General features: G+C 39.7%; 1 protein-coding gene across 9 annotated transcripts in view; it reads left to right on the top strand.

Annotated features, from left to right (window-relative positions):
• OSBPL1A (oxysterol binding protein like 1A) overlaps positions 1 to 21,721 on the top strand; it is a 263,701-nt gene that overhangs the window by 78,662 nt on the left and 163,318 nt on the right. For all 9 annotated transcript variants that reach the window (XM_063597233.1, XM_063597232.1, XM_063597235.1 and 6 more), the window contains 3 exons: positions 7,038 to 7,149; positions 14,333 to 14,418; positions 15,577 to 15,721. In XM_063597233.1, coding sequence (XP_063453303.1) covers positions 7,038 to 7,149; positions 14,333 to 14,418; positions 15,577 to 15,721 — 343 coding nt within the window. The remainder of the gene's footprint in view (positions 1 to 7,037; positions 7,150 to 14,332; positions 14,419 to 15,576; positions 15,722 to 21,721) is intronic.

Genomic DNA, 21,721 nt, shown 5'->3' with positions numbered 1-21,721 from the left:
GATTCTCCTGCCTCAGCTTCCCAAGTAGCTGGGATTATAGGTGTGCATCACCATGCCCAGCTAACTTTTTATATTTTTAATAGAGATGGGGTTTCACCATGTTGGCCAGGCAGATCTCAAACTCCTGACCTCAAGTGATCCACCTACCTCAGCCTCCCAAAGTGCTGGGATTATAGGCGTGAGCCACCATGCCTGGCCTGAAGGTGTTTTTATGTATTGTATAAAACATATTAACCTCTGTGCCTCAGGTTCCATATCTTTAAAAAGAGGTGTAATAATAATAATACCTTCCTCGTATGATTTTTGTGAAGATTAAAATGAGTTTAATAAAAGTAAAACTTTAGAACAGTGTCTGATACAAGTAAATGTTAATTAAATATTGAGTATTATTATATTTACTTGGAAATAATTGTTTAAGTCTTTAATCTGGCCTTAAATTTGGTATATCTTTGATTTTTCTCAGGAAAGAACTAATATATTATCTTTTAAGTGGATATACATTTATTGTTGATATTTTTCAATAAAAATTTGGGTTTTAGGGGATACTTTCTTTATTTGCCAAAGTCTAGGGAGTTGTATTTCCACACATATGGGCATTGGATTCAAACTTACCCTTTCAGGTAACCATCTTTTGGTAGCTGAGTTTTTAAATGTTTTAATATATTATCCTGCCCTCTCTATAACAATATATCAACATGATTAAACCCCAAAAAGGTGTTCTGATATTTCCTTGGAGTTGTATTAATACGAGTTGTACGACTCATTATTTAAACCATTTTTTTGAACCTCTCTTTGTAGTCTCTAGGAGTTCAATAAGCATATAAGCATAATTCTTTTTTTTTTTTTTTTTTTTCAAATGGAGTGTCGCTCTGTTGGCCAGGATGGAGTGCAGTGGCGTGATCTCGGCTCACTGCAGCCTCCACCACCCGAGTTCAAGTGATTCTCCTGCCTCACCCTCCCGAGTAGTTGGGATTACAGCCATGCACTACCATGCCCGGCTAATTTTTGTATTTTTAGTAGAGACGGGGTTTCACTATATTGGCCAGACTGGTCTCGAACTCCTGACCTCATGATCTGCCTGCCTTGGCCTCCCAAAGTGCTGGGATTACAGGTGAGAGCCACTGTGCCCAGCCCAATAAGCATAATTTTTAGAAATTATTTCTCCTTTCTAATCTTGAAACCTGAAGCCTGCATTAAGAAATTGCTTTACGGCTGGGCGGTGTGGCTTACGCCTGTAGTTCCAGCACTTTGAGAGGCCAAGACGGGCGGATCACCTGAGGTCAAGAGTTCAAGACCAGCCTGGCCAACATGGTGAAACCCCCATCTCTACTAAAAGTACAAAAATTAACTGCGCGTGGTGGCGGGCGCCTGTAATCCCAGCTACTCGGAAGGTAGAAGGCTGAGGCAGGAGAATCGCTTGAAGCTGGGAAGCAGAGGTTGCAGTGAGCCAAGATCTCACCACAGCACTCTAGCCTGGGTGACGGAACAAGACTCATGTCTCAAAAAATAAAATTACTTTACAAGAAGTAAAACTTTTCATGTGGTATTTCTGTTGAAAGTAGATACTTTTATAGAAAAAGTATCTTTCAAAATCAATACGGGAACATTCATGGCAGCATAATTCCTAACAGTTAAAAAGGAGAGACTGAGTTTGGTGGCTCACGCCTGTAATCTCAACACTTTGGGAGGCCAAGGCGGGAGGATTGCTTGAGGCCAGGAGTTCAAGATCAGCCTGGGAAACATAGCAAGACCCTGTCTCTACAAAAAATGAAAGAAAAAAAAATAGCTAGGCACAGTGGCATGTGCCTGTAGTAGTCCCAGCACTTTGGGAGGCTGAGGTTGGAAGATCTCTTGAGCCAGGAGCTTGAGGCTGCAGTGACTATGATCATGCCACTACACTCCAGCCTGAGCAACAGAGTGAAACCCTGTCTCTACCTAAAATAAATAGAAATAAAAAGTAGAAATGACTCAAATATTCATTAGTTATTTAATAGATAAACATGTGGTATAGTCATGCAATGGAGTATTATTCAGAAATCAAGAGAATGAAGTACTGATACACACCAAAACATAAATGAACCTTGAGAACATGCTAACTGACAGAAGCCAGACACAAAAAGCCACATATTGTTTGATTTATTTATAGAAATGTCCAGAGTAGGCAAATCCATAGAGACTGAAAGTAGATTAGTGGTTACTAGGGGATTATGAGGAGGGGAAATAGGCAGTGATTGTTAACAGATATGGGGTTTCTTTTTGTAGTGATGAAATGTTCTGAAATTAGATAGTGATGATGTACAACTCTATGAATATACTCAAAGCCACAGAATTGTGCACTTTTAGCAGGGTGAAGTTTATGGTATGTGAATTACACCTCAATAAAGCTGTTATTTAAAAAAAATAATCTGGGCATGAGGATTTTTCTCTAAGTATTTCATCTGAGATGACTTGTGTGATGGTGACAGCAATATAATGGCGCAATAAGGGAATGACCGACTGCTGAGCGGAAAGTGGAGCTGGGGCGATTTGGGAGCGTGATTCACGGCTGTGTTAACTTTGTTCTTTGCCCTCACCCTTGTGCTGCTGGTCCAAACATACTCTGTGCAGCCATTAAAAAATAAAAGTATCATGCTCAAGGTGAGTACTTTACTCCTCTGACTTTTTAGTAGTTAGTTGTCAAATTGGCCAAAGTGCTGTCTTAGCCAGGAATATTTTCAGTAAAACATCTTTATTCAGGAAAAAGTATTCGAAAACAAATAGCATTGCTGTAGGGGCAGGGAGTATAGCAATGAACAAGAGACCAAATCCCTTTTTTCATAAAAGAGGAGCAAACAATACAGGCATTTAGAAGTGCTATGAAAATTAGTAAGGTAAGGGGATGAGAGTTTGGGAGTGGATAATGCTACTTTAGACAGTGAGTGAGGAAGGCTTCTCTGAGGAGGATGCTTGGATTTAAAAAAAAGTTATATCTACATCTCCTTTATCAACTTCTTCTTTTTTTTTTTTTTTTTTTTTTTTGAGATGGAGTCTCGCTTTGTTGCCCAGGCTGGAGAGCAATGGGACAATCTCAGCTCATTGCAACCTCCGCCTCCTGGGCTCAAGCAATTCTTCTGCCTCAGCCTCCCAAATAGCTGGGACTACAGGTGTGCGCCACTACGCCTGGCTAATTTTTTTATTTTTAATAGAGACAGGTTTCGCCATGTTGGCCAGGCTGGTCTTGAACTCCTGATCTCAAGTGATCAGCCCACCTCGGCCTCTCAAAGTGCTGGGATTACAGGCGTGAGCCACAGTGCCTGGCCTTTCAACTTCCTTAACACCTGATTATTTTGACCCTTTCTAGTCTGAGTCTTGGCTCTCCCAGTTAACTTAATTTTTTTCCAAAAGTCGGCAGTGGTTTATATACTTGAAGAGTTTCTGTTTTCTTATTTTTCCATAGCTACACTTTAACGAGGCTGACTACTTCTCTGGGAGGAGGCATGCTACAGTTTATTTCTCTGGCTGCTTTTATGATTCTTGCCTTTTTTTTCCCTTACCCTTCATTATAGATGTTCTTTTGATTTTTTTTTTTTTTTTAAACATTCTTCTCAGCTGGGTGCAGTGGCTCATGCCTGTAGTCCCAGCACTTTGGGAGGCTGAGGTGGGCAGATTACTTGAGCTCAGGGATTTGAGACCAGCCTGGGCAATATGGCAAAACCCCGTCTCTACAAAAAAATGTAAAAATTAGCCAGACATGGTGGCACATGCCTGTAGTCCCAGCTACTTGGGAGGCTGAGGTGGGAGGATCACTTGAGCCCAGGAGGTCAAGGCTGCAGTGAGCCGAGGTAGTGCCACTGCATTCAGCCTGGCTGACAGAGCTAGGCCGTCTCCCCCCCAAGAAAACAAAAACAAAAAATCCCCCACATTCTCTTTTCTCTTGAAACTTTCCCCCTCAACAAACCAATCCACTCTATGGCCTTATTTTCTCTTCCTGGGATTCACTGGACGTCGGCACTTTCACCTGTTGCTCTGCTCTAGGCATCCAGGTCCTCTGCTCTGCTGCATGCTGGGCGTCCCTAGCTGCCCCTTGGGCATCTGAAACTTCACGCACCTAAAATGGGCCTTATCTTCCTCCAGCACCTGCTCCCTACACAATATTTGAGTTGGTCTTTGAATAGTTTTCACTGCAAATCCTCCTTTCTGCTATCTCCACTGGAGAACATACCCATTGTGTTTAACCTAGACTTCTTATTTTATTTTATTTTTTGAGACAGAATCTTGCTCTGTCGCCCAGACTGGAGTGCAGTGGCATGATCTCCACTCACTGCAACCTCTGCCTCCCGGGTTCAAGCAATTCTTGTGCCTCAGTCTCCTGAGTAGCTGCTGGGACTGCCGGCATATGCCACCATGCCCAGCTAATTTTTGTATTTTTGGTAGGGACCAGGTTTCACCAGGTTGGCCAGGCTGGTCTCAAACTCCTGGCCTCAAGTGATCCGTCTGCCTCAGCCTCCCAAAGTGCTGGGATTACCTTCGTGGGCTTATTGACCATTTGTACATCTTCTTTGGAGAAATATCTATTCAAATTATTTGCCCATTTTTTAATCTGGTTATTTGTTTTGTTTTTGAGTTTTAGACATTCTTTGCATATTCTATATATAAATCCCTTGTTAGATACATGATTTGCAAGTATTTTCTCCTGTTCTCTGGGTTTCCTTTTTCTCTCTTGATAGGGCCCTTTAATATACAAAAGTTAAAGTTTGATGAAGTTTTTCATTTTTTGCCTGTGTTTTTGGTGTCATATCCAAGAAATCATTGCTAACTCAGGCCTTGTGAAGCTTTCTTGGTATTTTTTCTTCTAATAATTTTAATAGTTTTAGTTTTGACATGTTTGACCTATATCGAGTTAGTTTTTGTGTATGGTGTAAGGTATGTGTTTAACTTCATTCTCCTGCATGTGGTTATTCAGTTTTCCCTGTACCAGTTTTTGAAAAGACTGTCTTTTCTGCATTGAACTGTCTTGGCACTTATGTCAAAAATCATTTGACCATATATCCAAGAGTTTATTTCTGGGCTCTCTATTCTGTTCTGTTGGTCTGTGTGTCTATCTTTATGCCAGTACCACATTGTTTTGATTATGGTAACTCTGTAGTTAGTTTTGAAGTCAAGATGTATCTTTAACTTTGTTCTTCTTTTAAATATTATTTTGGCTTTTTGGGGTCCCTTGAAATTCCATGTGAATTTTAGGATGGGATTTTCTGTTTCTGTGAAAATGTCGTTAGTATTTGATAGGGATTGCATTGAATCTGTAGATAGCTTTGGGTAGTGTTCTCCTCTTAACAATATTAAGTCTTTCCATCCATGATCGCTGGATGTTTTCCCATTTATTTATGTCATTTTACATTTCTTTCAGCAGTGTTTTGTGCTGAGTCTTTTGTGTATAGGCCTTTTGTCTTCATGGTTAAGTTTATTCCTAAGCATTTTATTCTTTTTGATGCTACTATAAATAGAATTGTTTTTCTTAGTTTCCCTTTTTGGATTGTTCATTGTTGTCTTTGCCCATTTTTAATTGGGTTGTCTTTTTATTATTGAGGTGTAAATGTTCTTTATATATTCTGGATACAAGTCAAGAGACTTGTATTTGTAAATTTTTTTTTCTCATTCTGTGGGTTACTCTACTTTCTTTAATTAATATGAACTATTTAGGTAAAGCATGAAAACATGAATCCCAAAATGTTACCTTTAAGATGATAGAAAATGTTAAGATATTTTATAAGAATTCACTTTATTAAAATATTAGGATATTTTAAAAAACCATTTTCCTGTTTTTTTAATGTGGTAGTACATTTTATATAATAATACTCAAATATGGAAAATGTGTAAACACCATGTACTGTACTGGGAAATGTAGCTATAAAACAATTGTGGCATGTAAGTAAAATCATGTTATGAAAACTCAAATTTTGCCTAGGGAAATTGATTAGTAAGAAATATACCAAAATGTTTATAGTGGTCATAAAATGATGAGGGTAATAAGTATATGTATTTTTTGCCTGTTTATGTTTTTTAGATTTTATTTAAGCATTTTTTGCTATGAAAACATTCTAAAAGAATGTAGGAAATGGACATCATAGCCCAAAGGAAAGATGAAATTCCTAGGACAGCATAATGTGTAGCAACACAGGATATCACTTCATATTTTACAGGCACTGTCAGTCTAGAAGTTAGAACAGCACTGTTTTTCAGCCTCCCTTAGTGCAAGACTGAAGAGCAAGCATTGACATCATCCCCTCCCTAGCTGTTGTGTATCATAAGATAATCAAACATCAAATTTCTAATACTGTCCGCAATATCAGAAATTCTGTTCCTCCATTTCTGCTGTCTTGTTAAGTTGTATAACTGGCCCAGTGATACTGGACGTATGTACATTATCATTTGAAATTTCCATAAGAGCAGCTAGCCACTTAGAGTAAATAAAAATATGTAATGTATTATCTATTGTTGAATATTGACTCCAGGAGACTGTCGTGCTTATCTAATGCTTAATGATAATGCTTCATTATAAACCATTCCTTCAATAATGGTGTATCCCATCAGTCAATAATGGTATATCACTTTAGAAAATAATGCTTTATTTTGTTTAAATATCAAGATTAATTTTTAAAAATCTTGGTCTGTTGGGCAGAAATTATATTTCTCAACAGGCCTTAGAGGAATGACCTTCAGTGAATGTACTTCCTTCTCTAATTTAAATAGTGGCTTTGTTTACTAATACATTTAATTTGACCACATGAATTATTTTGGCAAAACAGCCAGATAGTTTACATAAAAATCAATTATAGAAGTTGGCTATGTATCAATCGTGGATTGGCAATTGTTTAGGCAATTGTCAAGTATTATCACAATGAGTTGAATCACTCATTTATTATAGACATAACGTGATACATTCTCACCTGGTGCTTTTTTCTATTGTGGAGACTCTGTAGTAGTTAGTAATTTGGAAAAGGGTGGTAATGCAATAAAATCTTAGCTTAATAGTTAAAAATAAATTCTCTGATTTTTAGGAGTTGGTAATGCTTCTCTTAGAATATAATGCTGATACTACTATTGTTAATGGGAGTGGACAGACAGCAAAAGAAGTTACTCATGCTGAAGAAATCAGAAGCATGCTTGAAGGTAAATATCATGGATGTGAACATAAACAGCATTTACTTTCATTATAACCAAGGTTCAGATTATGACTAAAAATGGCTTCTGAGAAAGAGGACAAAACAGAGGATAACCAGCTGATGCTCTAATGATAATGTCATCTTGGAGTCATTGATTAAACACACAATTATCTATATGATAGTTTCTTCACTTAAAGCTTTTAAACTCTTAATTTGTACAAAATTGTGGCAAGTTTTAAAAATCTGTTTTTCAGGCTGGGTGCGGTGGCTCACGCCTGTAACCCTAGCATTTTAGGAGGCTGAGGCAAGAGGATCACTTGAGGTTAGGAGTTCTAGACTAGCCTGGGCAACATGGCGAAACCCCTGTCTCTACAAAAAATTTTAAAAAAATTAAAAATTAAGTGGATATGATGGTGTGCACCTGTAGTCTCAGCTACTTGGGAGGCGGAGGGAGGAGGATTGTTTGAGCCTAGGAGTTTGAGGCTGCAATGAACCCTGATTGAGCTACTGTACTTTGGTCCAGGCAACAGAATGAGACCCCCCCAGCCGAAAAGTTTGTATTTTGGGCCTCAAAAAAAAAAATCTGTTTTTCAAATACTCAACAAAATTCAAAGTAGAAAATTAGAGACATGAGGGAATGTGGCTAATAGACTGATGAAACATGACAATGAAGGGATACAGAAGTGCAGGACAGTAAGAGGTGGCAGTGCAAACTGTAAGAGGTGTTGCTTTTGGGAGTCACTTGATGTTGGCTCTGGCTGCCTCAGTTTTCTTTTCGCCCAGGCTGGAGTGCAGTGGCATGATCTTGGCTCACTACAACCTCCGCCTCTTGGGTTCAAGCGATTCTCCTGCCTCAGCCTCCCAAGTAACTGGGATTACAGGCATGCACCCTCACACCCGGCTAACTTTTTGTATTTTTAGTAGAGACGGGGTTTCAGCATGTTGGTCAGGCTAGTCTTGAACTCCTGACCTCAGGTGATCTGCCCACCTTGGCCTCCCAAAGTGCTGGGATTACAGTCCTGAGCCACCGTGCCTGGCTCGCTATTTATTTATTGAGATGAGGTCTCACTATGTTGCCCAGGCTGGTCTTGAACTCCTGGTCTCAAGCGATCCTCCCATCTCGGCCTCCCAAAAGTACTAGGATTACAGGTGTGAGCCACTGTGCCTGGTATTCTCAGTTTTCTTGAGGACTTCATTGCAATATACCAGGCAGCAGTAATTTCTTGATGGTTGGGCTTCATTGTTATGCATGTCAAAGACTAATTTGCATTTAAGAAAACGTGAGTCTACAATAACTCAGGACTTTCTCTACAGCAATTTAAAACAAAAACCATTTCGATGCTTGCATTTGGGCACCCTCATACAATAGGATCTTTCTTTGAATGGCCAGGGCTTTCCTATAATTATTTTTTAGTAGTATTTCTAATGTTGAGAAGAGAAGATCTTTAATTTTCTACTTAATGAGTAAAGGTACTGAATTAGAGTTGCAATTTCACACATACCCTTTCTTTCCTTTGGAATTCAGAGAAAGGCAATATAATTTTGTACTTAAAGGATGTTGATTTCTTAATTTAAATTTTCAATATTTTTGTTTATGTAAAAACCAAGATCCTGCTGTTTATTACCCCGATTAGTCTTGAGAGCTAAAATCTTCTCACTCATTCTATAGTGTAAAAAACAACACAAAGTCTACTTGTCAGACTTCTTAAGGTCAGTGTCTTGTTTCTGCACTCAAAATGAGCCCTCTGCTTATCAATGAACAAGCAAATTAACACATAACATCTTCTATCAGACACTGTGTTATATGAATTTAGTAACGTGGAGAACATATTAGCTGTGGTTCCTGCCCTTTAATAATTTGTGACTGAATAGGGAGGATGAGGTACTGTCTTTAATTATGTCCTGTCATTTTAATTATAACAAGAAGAGAACCCAGAACTGAGGTTTTCCTGACAGACTGGAATGTTAGGTTAGTCTGACAAGTTGACATTTAATAAGGGCAATTGTAAAGGCACGCTCTAAGACATTTCCAAACTCAAACTGCACAAGAAAAAGGGCTTAGTTGACTTTACAGGTAATATGATTTGTCAGCTGATGTGGACTTAGCTTGGGAAACAGAAGTAGAGACTGAATTGAGTGATTCTGCTCTAATGAGAGCACCTTACCCACATATAATAACATTTGTGGATAGAGTGTTAAATGGATCATTGGCAAATTACTGGAAGTACCTTGAGTAACCCACTATAAGTAGACCGTAAGACCATAAATAGATCAGAAACCATGTCATAGGGGCTGGGCGCAGTGGCTCATGCCTGTAATCCCAGCACTTTGGGAGGCTGAGGTGGGCAGATCACTTGAGGTCAGAAGTTTGAGACCAGCCTGCCCAACATGGTGAAACCCCATCTCTACTAAAAATACAAAAATTAGCTGGGCGTAGTAGTGGACACCTGTAATCCCAGCGACTCGGGAGGCTGAGGCAGAAGAATCACTTGAACCCGGGAGGCGGAAGTTGCAGTGAGCTGATTGCACCACTGCACTCTAGCCTGGGAGGGCCAGGTGCAGTGGCTCACACCTGTAATCCCAGCACTTTGGGAGGCTGAGGCGGGTGGATCACGAGGTCACAAGTTCAAGACCACCCTGGCCAAGATGGTGAAACCCCGTCTCTACTAAAAATACAAAAATTAGCTGGGCACGGTGGCAGGCAGTTGTAGTCCCAGCTACTCAGGAGGGTGAGCCAGGAGAATTGCTTGAACCCAGGAGGCGGAGGTTGCAGTGAGCCGAGATTGTGCCAGTGTGGTCCAGCCTGGGCGACAGAGTGAGACTCCGTCTCAAAAAAACAAACAGAAAAGAAACCATGTCATAGGATAATGCATGGAGAGACAGGAAATGTTTTACCCTAGAAAGAAAGACATAGGCAGGCACAATGAAATTATACTCAAGTACCTGAAAGCTGTTACTTGGGAGAAGGGATGATCTTATTTGTGGCCAAACCAGGGCTGTTTGATTGCCCAGTTGATGGAGTAGCAGGGAGTTTATCTTTGGGTCCGATATATAGAAATAATGACTTGGGTTGCCTTGAAAGATACATGATGGGAGGTATTCAGCAAAGGATAGACTATTGTTAGGCACTATTACTAACGCAGCCTTCTTCTACATCTTGTCTTTTTATTTTGAAAAATTTCGACCGGGCACGGTGGCTCATGCCTGTAATCCCAGCACTTAGGGAGGCCAAGGTGGGCGGATCACGAGGTCAGGAGATCGAGACCATCATGGCTAACACGGTGAAACCCCGTCTTTACTAAAAATACAAAAAAAAAAAATTAGCCAGGCATGGTGGCAAGTGCTTGTAGTCCCAGCTACTGAGGAAGCTGAGGCAGGAGAATCACTTGAACCCGAGAGGCAGAGGTTGCAGTGAGCCGAGATTGCGCCACTGCACTCCCGCCTGGCCAACAGTGAGACTCTGTCTCAAAAAAAAAAAAAAAGAAAGAAAAATTTCTAATCTATGGGAAAATTTCAAGAATACTGCAGTAAACATTTGTATGTCCTTCACTCAAATTCACCAATTATTAACATTTTGCCATATCTGGTTGAGACTGTTATATATTTTATGTTATTTATTTACTTTTAATTTTTTTGTTGAACTATTTGAGAGTAATTTGCAAACATAGTGATACTTCACCCCTAAATACTTCAGTATCTCTTAAGAACAAGGATTATTTTCTTACATAATCAAAATATAGTGCTCGATTTCAGGAAAATTAACATTAACATAATATTATATAATATATATTTTTATATTCAGATTTAGCCAGTTGTCCAAATAATGACCTTTGTAGCATTTTCCCCTCCAATCCTGGATTAGATTCTAGGATCTAATCCAGAATCCCACATTGCCTTTAATTGTGACATCATCTCTTTCATCTCCTTTTATCTGAAACAATTCCTCAGCCCTTTTCTTGATACTGACTTTTTTTTTTTTTTTTTTTTTTTGAGACAGAGTTTCACTCTGTCACCCAGGCTGGAGTGCAGTGGTGTGATCATAGCTCACTGAAGCCTTGCATTCATGGGCTCAAGCGACTCTTCTGCCTCAGCCTCCCAAGTAGTTAGGACTATAGGCATGCACCACCATGCCTGGCGTTATGTTATGTTATGTTATGTTATGTTTATGTTATGTATTACTTTATTTTATTTTATTTTGATAGAGAAAAGTCCTCAATATATTGCCCAGGCTGGTCTGGAGCTCCTGGCCTCAAGTGATTCTCTTAATTTGGCCTCCTAGAGTATTGGGGTTAACAGGCGTAAGCCTTGCCACCTGGCCGATATTGACCTTTTTGAAGAGGAAAGCGGTTGTGGAATTATTTGTAGAATGGCCCTTGATTTTGGTTTTTCTCTTGTGATTAGATTCAGGATATGTATTTCTGTCAGAAGCATTATGTAGGTGAGTTTCTATCCCATGCCAGTGCATCCTATTAGGAGGCACATAATGTCACTTTGTTTCATTATTGGGGATGTTAACTCTGATCACTTTGTGGTCCACTGTAAAGGCATCTTTTCCCTTTGTAATTAATAAATGACCTGCAGGGAGAAAAACTGAGACAATGTAAATACCCCATTTACCAATAAACTTCTACTCAGTGGTTTTAGCATTCATGGATAATATTTGCCCTAATCATTGATTACTCTAGTGGTTGCAAAGTAATGATTTGCTATCATGAATGAAATATATTTTCCAGGTGCTCTCCTGCATTTCAAGTGTACTACTATTCAGCCTATTCTCTGCATGTATGTAAGCATCAGTCAGGACAGAGGTAGACTTTGTGACCTCTAAGATCCTCACTAACTTGATTCTGATGGAAAAGAAAGACAGTTTAGAGTGATACTAAATTTAAATCTTATAGGACAAATATTTTTTGGATTTGTAGCATTTGCTTTAGGAATATTTATTGAGATATAAAGTATATGCAGAAAAGTTCACATCATGAATGTATAGCTCCTTTAGAACTATTTCTGTGGAACACATCTCTGTAAACAGCATCCATATCAACATTGCGAGCATTCTAGAAGCCTGACCACCCAGACTAGAATATTTGTTTTCGTTGATGTAATCAGCAGTTTTATTTCAGTGTCCTGAAAGAATACAGGACAGGAACATAATCTAAGAACATATATAGTATTTTCAACTCCATATTCCTGACCCTTTTCCTTCATTTATGAGCCTAGACAACCTAGAAAGAAACAATAGGGTATCTTTTCTTTTCCTTCCCTAAAACCTGGGACAAACATTAAGCATTATTTGAATATTCAACACGTATTTATTGACCAACTATGCATTGTGCCAGATGCTGTCATAAATGCTTTGGTTACACAGACAGATAAGAACAAGTACCTGACTTCAAGAATGACAGAGGGGATAAATTACAGGTCAGGGTGATACATGCAGTGGTGGAGGTATGTACGAGAGGTATAGGAGATGTCACTGTTCTCAAAGAGTTCCTAGTTCAGCAGCCATAGAACCAGTGGGAGGAGAGATTGAAGATAGTGCATCCCAGCAGCAGAAGCCATGGACAGTCTACAGAGAGGCTTGGCTGTCTTCTGAGGTAGAGTCTGGGTGTGGAAATAAAAATGTGGGAAAAGAAGATGATGGTATATAGCAATGTTAGTCACTTCTTAAGACAAAGGTAAACTAATTTCAGCAGTTGCTGGATTCAATACATGTGTTCCCTGTAGTTTAAATGCAATGGTACGTGTAGAGTCTTAAACAGCATTTAGCACATAGTGATTACTATTAACAAATGTTCATCTGTTTCCCCAGTCACCTGGCTCCCCAACCTGCTTCTCTGTCCATGACTTGACTTTAGTCAGGATGACCTGAAAAACCTTTTATAGTTCCTCCTTGGCAGCCTCTGCACAGGACACTGTAGACGTATATTTAGTGGAATCACCAAGTCTTTCTCTGAAATTGCTTCCTTTCTATAAACCAAAATAGAATTCAGATCTAGCAGAAATTAGATCTTACTTACATATTCCATTCTCTCACACAAATCGGATTACCAGTTGCTCTTTTCCTGTAAGTATGACTTCAGAGCAAGCGTAGTGATAAGAGCATGGACTCTGGAACTAGCCTGCTTGAGTTCAAATCCCAGCTCCTCCACTCTGATTGTGTGACCTTGGTTAAATTCCATAACCTCTTGGTGCCTCAGTTCCTTTGTCTGTAAAAATCAATATAATAACAACACCTACCTCAGAGTAGTTAATGAGGATTTAATGAGTTAGTATTTTTAAGGAGCTTTGAATAGCACTTGGAATGTAGTAAGTGCTAAAGTATTTTTAAAGATATAAAAATAGGCAAGGTGGCTCATGCCTATAATCTCAGTGCTTTGAAAAGTCGATGCAGGAAGACTGCTTAAGGCCAGGAGTTTGAGACCAGCCTGGGCAACATAGTAAGACTACAAAAAATAAAAATATTCACCAGGTGTGGTGGTGCACACCTGTGGTCCCAGCTACTTGGGAGGTTGAGGCAGGAGAATTGTGTGAGCCCAGGAGTTTGAAGCTGCAATGAGCTATGACTGTGCCATTGCACTCCAGCCTGGGTGAGAGGATGGCAGGCTTGGTGATCCCACTAAATATACGTCTACAATGTCCTGTGCAGAGGCTGCAAAGGAGGAACTATAAAAGGTTTTTCAGGTCATCCTGGCTAAAGTTATGGACAGATGACTTTCTCAACATATATACATACATACATCAATTTTATATTTTTATGTGGCAATTTATAAATAAATTGATATGTCTGCATATATTTATATGACATGTACATCTTTCTATCAGTGCTGTTTCTTGTTATTTTTCATATTCTAAGGTTCTAGAAGGTATGAACCCCACTTATCTACCTTTCCAAGGCAAATATGTAACAGTATTTCGGTACATAAAAATAATCCATAATTAGTTTTGATGGTTATTGTTAGTGAGTAAAATACTTAAAGACTTCTGAATTAAAAACCCAAATTCATCCAAACCTGAAATAAATAGAATTCTGTAATCTGAATTGTAAGGTAATAACAATAAATTTTAACTGCATTTGAATTACAATCCAAAACATTTTGGTTTTTCTCATCATGATCACTTTATTCTTTATAATGAATTTGTAATTGGATCCTGACTAGCAGTGGATAATAAGTACTTTTCTTTTGCAGCTGTAGAAAGGACTCAACAAAGAAAGCTTGAAGAATTACTTTTAGCAGCAGCAAGAGAAGGCAAAACAACAGAACTCACAGCTCTGGTAAAACAAACAAAAAAACCCCAAAAGACAAAAAGCAGTCTTTCTTTACACTTCAGGAAAATTTTTACTTAATGTTAAGTAAATAATTTAGTTGAATTGTGGAACCAAGAACTCCAGAGATCATAATAGTAGAACCAAAGTTCTTAATATCTAAAAACACTCAGCATGGTGATAGTTTAAGCAGGACACATTTTAAATGGTGATATTTTTCTGAATTTCTGATTTACACCCACCCTAATCCCCCTGAAAACCTGATGGATAAGAATCTGATTTTTCATGGTAAATAGTTAATGTAAGGACAACTTATATATATGTTACATATATTTTGTGATTAAGCCAATTGAAACATAATAAATAGGACCCTATAAAGGAATAAGTTTTTCTAGTTTTGATCAGCAGTAGTTTCTGGGAGGAATGCTACACTTCTGGAAGGTACTATGCAAAGAAGGGACAGTATTTTGGAATACTTATACCACATTAGACTGAAAGGTTTGCCTGTTTCCCCCCACCTTAGAAGACCTACTTTCCAGCTTCCATTCCTGCACAGTCTCATTAAACATGAAACTCTAAATTTGTTCTGAATTCATGACTGAAGCACTGCCATTTGCTTTAAAGTTATTTCAGCTCATTTGAAAGGGCCTCTTTGGTTTCTAAGTATAGCACCTAAAGCAGTTTTTAAATTTTGTGAAATGGAGGCTATATAAAGAAGCTTCTAAAGCAATAAGTTGGGAACAACAAATTCAGTAGAACCTTGACATTTACACATTTAACATTTATGGTTTTAACTCTTCTGAAAGACTGGCAGACTGATTTGTAATTCTGCTGTCACAAGTATGAATTGCAAGGCTGGTAGGGGCATGTAAATCATTGTGAAATCTTAGTGTCTGAGGTGTGTGAGATGGTGCTGGCACAGTGCAGAGTGTCTCTTGTCAGAGGAGTGTGAGACCCGGACACAGGCCTGAGATCTATCTCAGGGCATCTGAGAATAAGCATGGGTGTGGCAGGGTTGGCTGGTTTAGTGAGCAAGAAACCACTAACAGCCTGGATGCCAAGGAGCTTGGCTATTCTTCAGGCTCTGCTGATACACCCTCCTGTGAATTCTGAGAGGAAAGTCTATCTTTGATATATAATTCTGCATTGCATTTTCTTAATTGTTAGCTCAACAGGCCCAATCCTCCTGATGTTAACTGTTCGGATCAGTTAGGAAATACACCCTTGCATTGTGCAGCTTACCGGGCCCATAAACAATGTGCCTTAAAGCTGCTAAGAAGTGGAGCAGACCCTAATCTGAAGAACAAAAATGGTAAGCATATTGGTGAAAACCATCCTTGGCCATTTTGAAACTATAAAATGAAGTCAATGCCATATAAAATTATTTTGTTTCATTATCCAGCCTTTGTTAAACTGTATGGTTTCTATTTAATTTTGGAGCCAAGGCATTCACACAAAAGAAAAAATGATGACAAAGGTAGATCCTACCCTCAAGGAAAAGATAAGTACAGTTGATTCTTGTTATTTGCAGTAGCTGTATTCTATAAAGTTGCCACCAGCACTGAATTAGGGAACACTGAACTATTGTTCCTAGGGGAAAATACAGGATTAGGTTCCTGCAAGCCTTGGGTCACAACATTTTCATGAATTGATCATTATGAAACCTTTTTTTTTTTTTTTGCTGTTTCTATTTAATACATATTGTTGACTCATTCACATTGAACTCATAGCCAACAGCATCATAGCTCACGCTTGAGTAAAGTTTTCTTCATAAGGCATATCACAGCCTTTTCCACTGAGGTACATTAGACAGCACTTCAGCACAATGCTATGGGCCTTTTTTTTTTTTTTTTTGAGACAGAGTCTCTCTCTGTTGCCCAGTCTGGAGTGCAGTGGTGCCATCTCAGCTCACTGCAACCTCCTCCTCCTGGGTTCAAGTGATTCTTCTGCCTCAGCCTCCCAAGTAGCTGGAACTGCAGGCATGCACCTGTAGTGTACCATGCCTGGCTGAGTTTTTTGTGTTTTTAGTAGAGATGGGGTTTCACCATGTTGGCCAGGCGGGTCTCGAACTCCTGACCTCAAATGATCTGCCCACGTCGGCCTCCCAAAGTGCTGGGATTACAGATGTAAGCCACCACGCCTGGCCGCTTGGGGCCATTTTAAACAGCAAAGTCACCAACAAAAAATACAAAAGGTGGAAAGTGTGACCCTAAATAGACCATGACGAGGACATTTGTTTATAGTAGGAGAGCTTCTAGAATGAAACAAGAAGGCCAGGCATCACCTTCTTCTACCTCAGCTGGAAAATGAGCACTGGGCAACCCACATTTTTCACCACTCTGGGCATGTTTGTGAATGACTGAGAATCTACAATGAATATTGACCTTGGGGTTACAAGTGAATTTTAGCAATAGGCAGATATGCAAATATGGAATACGTATATAATGAGGATTGACTGTACATGTGTGACAATTTGAAAGACAGAATCAGAAGCCAGAAAAGAAGCTGTAAAAGGTGTCTTGGGTATTTAAAAGAGGAACATGCCATCAGGGCCTTTTCACATCACTTTTTAGGATGCTTCTTGCTGCCTGCTACCAGCCTGGGTTAGGCCTCATCAGGGGTCCCACAGGACCCTGTGTTCACCTCCATCAGAGCCTAAATCACACCCCATGGTATTTGTTGGCTTATGATGCTATCTCCCATGAGACTGAACTCCTAAGGGCAGGCCTCATACTTCATTGTCTGGTTCACCCAGCACCTAGAGTAATGCATAGCACATAACACCTGGGAAGGGCTGCATGTTTGTTGAAGGTTTGGAGTCATTAGAAATAGTTTCACAGGCCAGGCCGGTGGCTCAAGCCTGTAATCCCAGCACTTTGAGAGGCCGAGGCTGGTAGATCACAGGGTCAAGAGATTGAGACCATCCTGGTCAACATGGTGAAACCCCATCTCTACTAAAAATACAAAAATTAGCCAGGCATGGTGGCGTGCACCTGTAGTCCCAGCTACTCGGGAGGCTGAAGCAGGAGAATTGCTTGAACCCAGGAGGTGGAGGTTGCAGTGAGGCGAGATCACACCATTGCACTCCAGCCTGGCAACAGAGTGAGACTCTGTCTCAAAAAAAAAGAAATAGTTTCATAAAGGAATAGGTACTTGATACAGATCCTGAAGCCCTACTAGGATTTAAAAAATGTTTTCATTTCTAGGGGCTGGGCACTGTGGCTCACGCCTGTAATCCCAGCACTTTGGGAGGCCGAGGTGGGTGGATCACCTGAGGTCAGGAGTTCAAGTGGTGGCACATGCCTGTAGCCCCAGCTACTCAGGAGGCTGAGGCAGGAGAATCGCTTGAACCTGGGAGGCAGAGGTTGCAGTGAGCCGAGATTGTGCCACTGCGCTCCAGCCTGGGCAACAAGAGTGAAACTCTGTCTCAAAAAAAATTTAAAAAAGTTTTATCTCTAAATACTTTACTTTGTACCTTCATTACCATTATTGTCTTTTTATCTTGAGCCTTTTTGTCTTGATAATAAGGGTAGTTAATAACAATACCGTTATAATCTAGTAAGATTTTGATAAGCAGGAGTTTGGGAAAGGGTATTCTGAGCAGAGGGAAGATTATCAGAAAAGGTTAAGGTGAAAAATCCAAGTCAGGTATAGGTGAAATCCCCAGTTTGCTGCATCCAAGGGCACATCCAGGGGAGCAGTCGGAGGTCATCCCAAAATTTACACTTGTACAGCAGGGCCATTGAAATGGTCTTGGGTGAGAGGTGATTAGGACCTGAACTTTTTATTTTCAAGGAGCAAGACACATTTATTTCTTAATAATAAAACAAAAATTCTTCAAGCAGATACCATATTCAGTACCAAAAAGCCTCAGGATAAAAAGGTGCCTTAAGCTTGGCATAGCCAGGTTACATTTAAGTACCGTCGTGGATCCGCATAACCAATCAGCTTTGAGGAAAATAGTTTTGCCATCACAACAGTTTAAGATAAAAAAAAATTCAATTTAAAATTTATAATGTTATTATAGGAGCTGTCAAATCAAGTGCCTTATGTAGAATAACGGTCTAAAAAATGAGCTTACCATAGTAAGATTTAGAAGATGCTTTCCTTGGTGAATTTGAGTTTTGAAGTTTAGAGACTTTTTTTATACAAAGATATTTGTGGAAGCAAAGGTGAATATTAACTATATGCTACAGTCGTAAATCATTAGCCTTCATTGCAAGGCAGGCCAGTGTACCTATGTTTAATTTTATATATTCAGTTAATATATATTTTATATGTAATTAAAATTAACTGGTATGTTATATCCATGGACAACTCAGTGACTTGATTTGTATTACATAAGGCTAGCAGAACATACTGTTTTTTTTTTTTTTTTTGACAGAGTTTCACTCTGTCACCCAGGTTGGAGTGCAGTGGCGCGATCTCGACTCACTGCAACCTCCGCCTCCTGGGTTCAAGTGACTCTCCTGCCTCAGCCTCCTGAGAATCTGGGATTACAGGCATGCGCCACCACACCCGGCTAATTTTTGTATTTTTAGTAGAGATGGGGTTTTGCCATGTTGGCCAGGCTGGTCTCAAATTACTGACCTCAGGTGACCCGCCCGCCTCAGCCTCCCAAAGTGCTAGGATTACAGGTGGGAGCCACTGCACCTAATGTCTTTTAAAAATTTTCTCCTTAGAGATGGGGTCTCACCCTTTTGCTCAGGCTGGAGTGCAGTGGTGTGATCTTTGCTCACTGCAGCCTCAAACTCTGAGCTCAAGTGACCCTTTTGCCTCAGCCTCCTACGTAGCTGGGACCACAGATGCATGCCACTATGTCTGGCTAGGACCTGAGCTTTATTGACATCAATAGGAGTAGAAAGGAGAAAGAAAATTGGTTAGAGATCCCCTGCTTGACTGGCTGTTATGCTCTAGACTCTCACTGTCTAATAGAAATATGATGGGAGTCACATATGTAATTTTAAATTTCTAGTAGCCATGTTAAAAGTGAAAAAAGAGGTGAAATTAATTGCAATTATGTGTTTTATTTAAAGTAATATATCCAAAATGCCATTTCAACATATAATCGGTAAACAATAATTATCAGTGAGATCTTACATTCCTTTTTTGATACTAAGTCTTTGAAATCTGGTGTGTATTTCTGCACTTACAGCACATCTCAGTATGGACTAGCCACATTTGAAGCACTGTGTAGCCATATGTGATTACTGTCCACCATATTGGACAGTGCAGCTCTACACATAATGAGCTGTCCCAGAGGCTCTCTGGTTCACTGTGTTGTCCTCACCTTGCACATACTATTCTCTCTGCCAGAAGTGCTCTTGTCTTTCTTGTCCGTCTGGTAAACCCTAGTCTTGCTTTAAGAGCTAGCTCAAACTCTGCTTCCCCAGAGAGCCTTTCCCTGTGTCCCTAAGACAGATACAGGTTCATGGAGGAGGAGAGAATTCAGAAATCAACCCATGTAAGTATGGTGATTTAATTTTCGACAGAGGTGTGAAGACAGTCAATGGAAAAGGATAAACTAAGAGTTACAAAAGCAAAAATTGACGTCAAAGTGAGATTTTGGCTAGTTGCAGTGACTCACACCTGTAATCCCAGCACTTTGGGAGGCTGAGGCGGGCGGATCATGAGGTCAGGAGATTGAGACCATCCTGGCTAACAAACCCTGTCTCTACTAAAAAAAAAAATACAAAAAAAAAAAAATACAAAAAATTAGCCGGGCGTGGTGGCACATACCTGGTAGTCCCAGCTACTTGGGAGGCTGAGGCAGAAGAACTGCTTGAAGCCAGGAGGTGAAGGTTGCAGTGAGCCAAGATTGTGCCACTGCACTCCAGCCTGGGTGACAGAGTGAGACTCTATCTCAAAAAAAAAAAAAAAAAAAAGTGTGATTTCTAGTGTCTTTACCAGTTTGCCAAAGACTTGAGCAGTTTTTCTGTGTGGTATTTTATAATGATTTTTCCTTCAAAAATGTAGATTCAGAAGTGTCCAAATGAAATAAGAATTAATATAGTTCCATACAAATACCAGTCTAAATGGAAAAAAAAAACTTCCCTTGTAAATATTGAAAAGTTACTATTGGTATTCAAATATATATTTACTCTATAGTTTATACTAGTAACCAAAGTTGAACATTCCTGTTAAAGCTATTAAATTGTTTTTGACAAAAGTCAGAATGGCATCTTCTGAAAGAGAATAATTTAAAAAAATCAGGCCAGGAGCGGTGGCTCAAGCCTGTAATCCCAGTACTTTGGGAGGCTGAGGCAGGCGGATAATTTGAGGTCAGGTGTTTGAGACCAGCCTGACCAACATGATGAAACCCTGTCTCTACTAAAATATAAAAATTAGCCGGGTGTGGTGGCAGGTGCCTGTACTTCCAGCTACTTGGGAGGCTGAGGCAGGAGAATCACTTGAACCCAGGAGACGGAGGTTGCAGTGAGCTGAGATCATGCCACTGCACTCCAGCCTGGGTGACAGAATGAGACGCCATCTTAAAAAGTAAAAAATCAATCAATCAATCAAAGGCTGGGTGCGGTGGCTCACTCCTGTAATCCCAGCACTTTGGCAGGCCATGGCGGGTGGATCACTTGAGGTCAGGAGTTCAAGGCCAACATGGTAAAACCTTGTCTTTACTAAAAATACAAAATTAGCCGGGCATGGTGGAGCACGCCTGTAATCCCAGTTACTTAGGAGGCTGTGGCAGGAGAATCGCTTGAACCTGGGAGGTAGAGGTTGAAGTGAGCCAAGATTGTGCCACTGAACTACAGCGTGGGTGACAGAGCAAGACTCCGTTTCAAAAAAAAAAAAAAGAAAAAAACCATAAGAGCAACATTTGCATTATAGAAATTCTTCAAAAATAGGAAAAAAGAAAAAACCCACAAATTACCCAAGCATAGCCACAGTTACTTTGGCATCCTTCTAATCTATTTTCAGGCCTATTTTAGAACATTTTTTAAAAATTGTAGAACTAATGCTTGTTATAGTTGCAATGAGGAAAACAAAAGCACTAGAAAAGTATATAATCACCTCTAACCCAAACGTCCAAAGATTTAGTTTTTAGTTGTTAATGTTTTAGTTTTAGTTGTTAATGTTCCATAGTAACATGTATTTTTAAAAAAGTTTTAAGTAATAGATACTACCTCAAGAATATAAGCAAAAGAAAAGTTATACATTACTCACAGACGAATACACAGTCATCTCATGATATTCCAAAGTGGGAAATGGCATTAGGCATCAGATGGGATGGAACTGGGAACCAGAGAACTGTTAGGAACCAAGATGGCTGCCTTGTGTGTCTGTCTCTCACTGCGTG

The sequence above is a fragment of the Pan paniscus genome, chromosome 17 (genome assembly GCF_029289425.2).
Source record: "Pan paniscus chromosome 17, NHGRI_mPanPan1-v2.0_pri, whole genome shotgun sequence".
Lineage (NCBI taxonomy): Eukaryota > Metazoa > Chordata > Mammalia > Primates > Hominidae > Pan > Pan paniscus.
Note: the sequence above shows the minus strand (reverse complement) of the source record. Positions and strands in the feature narration are given on the sequence as shown.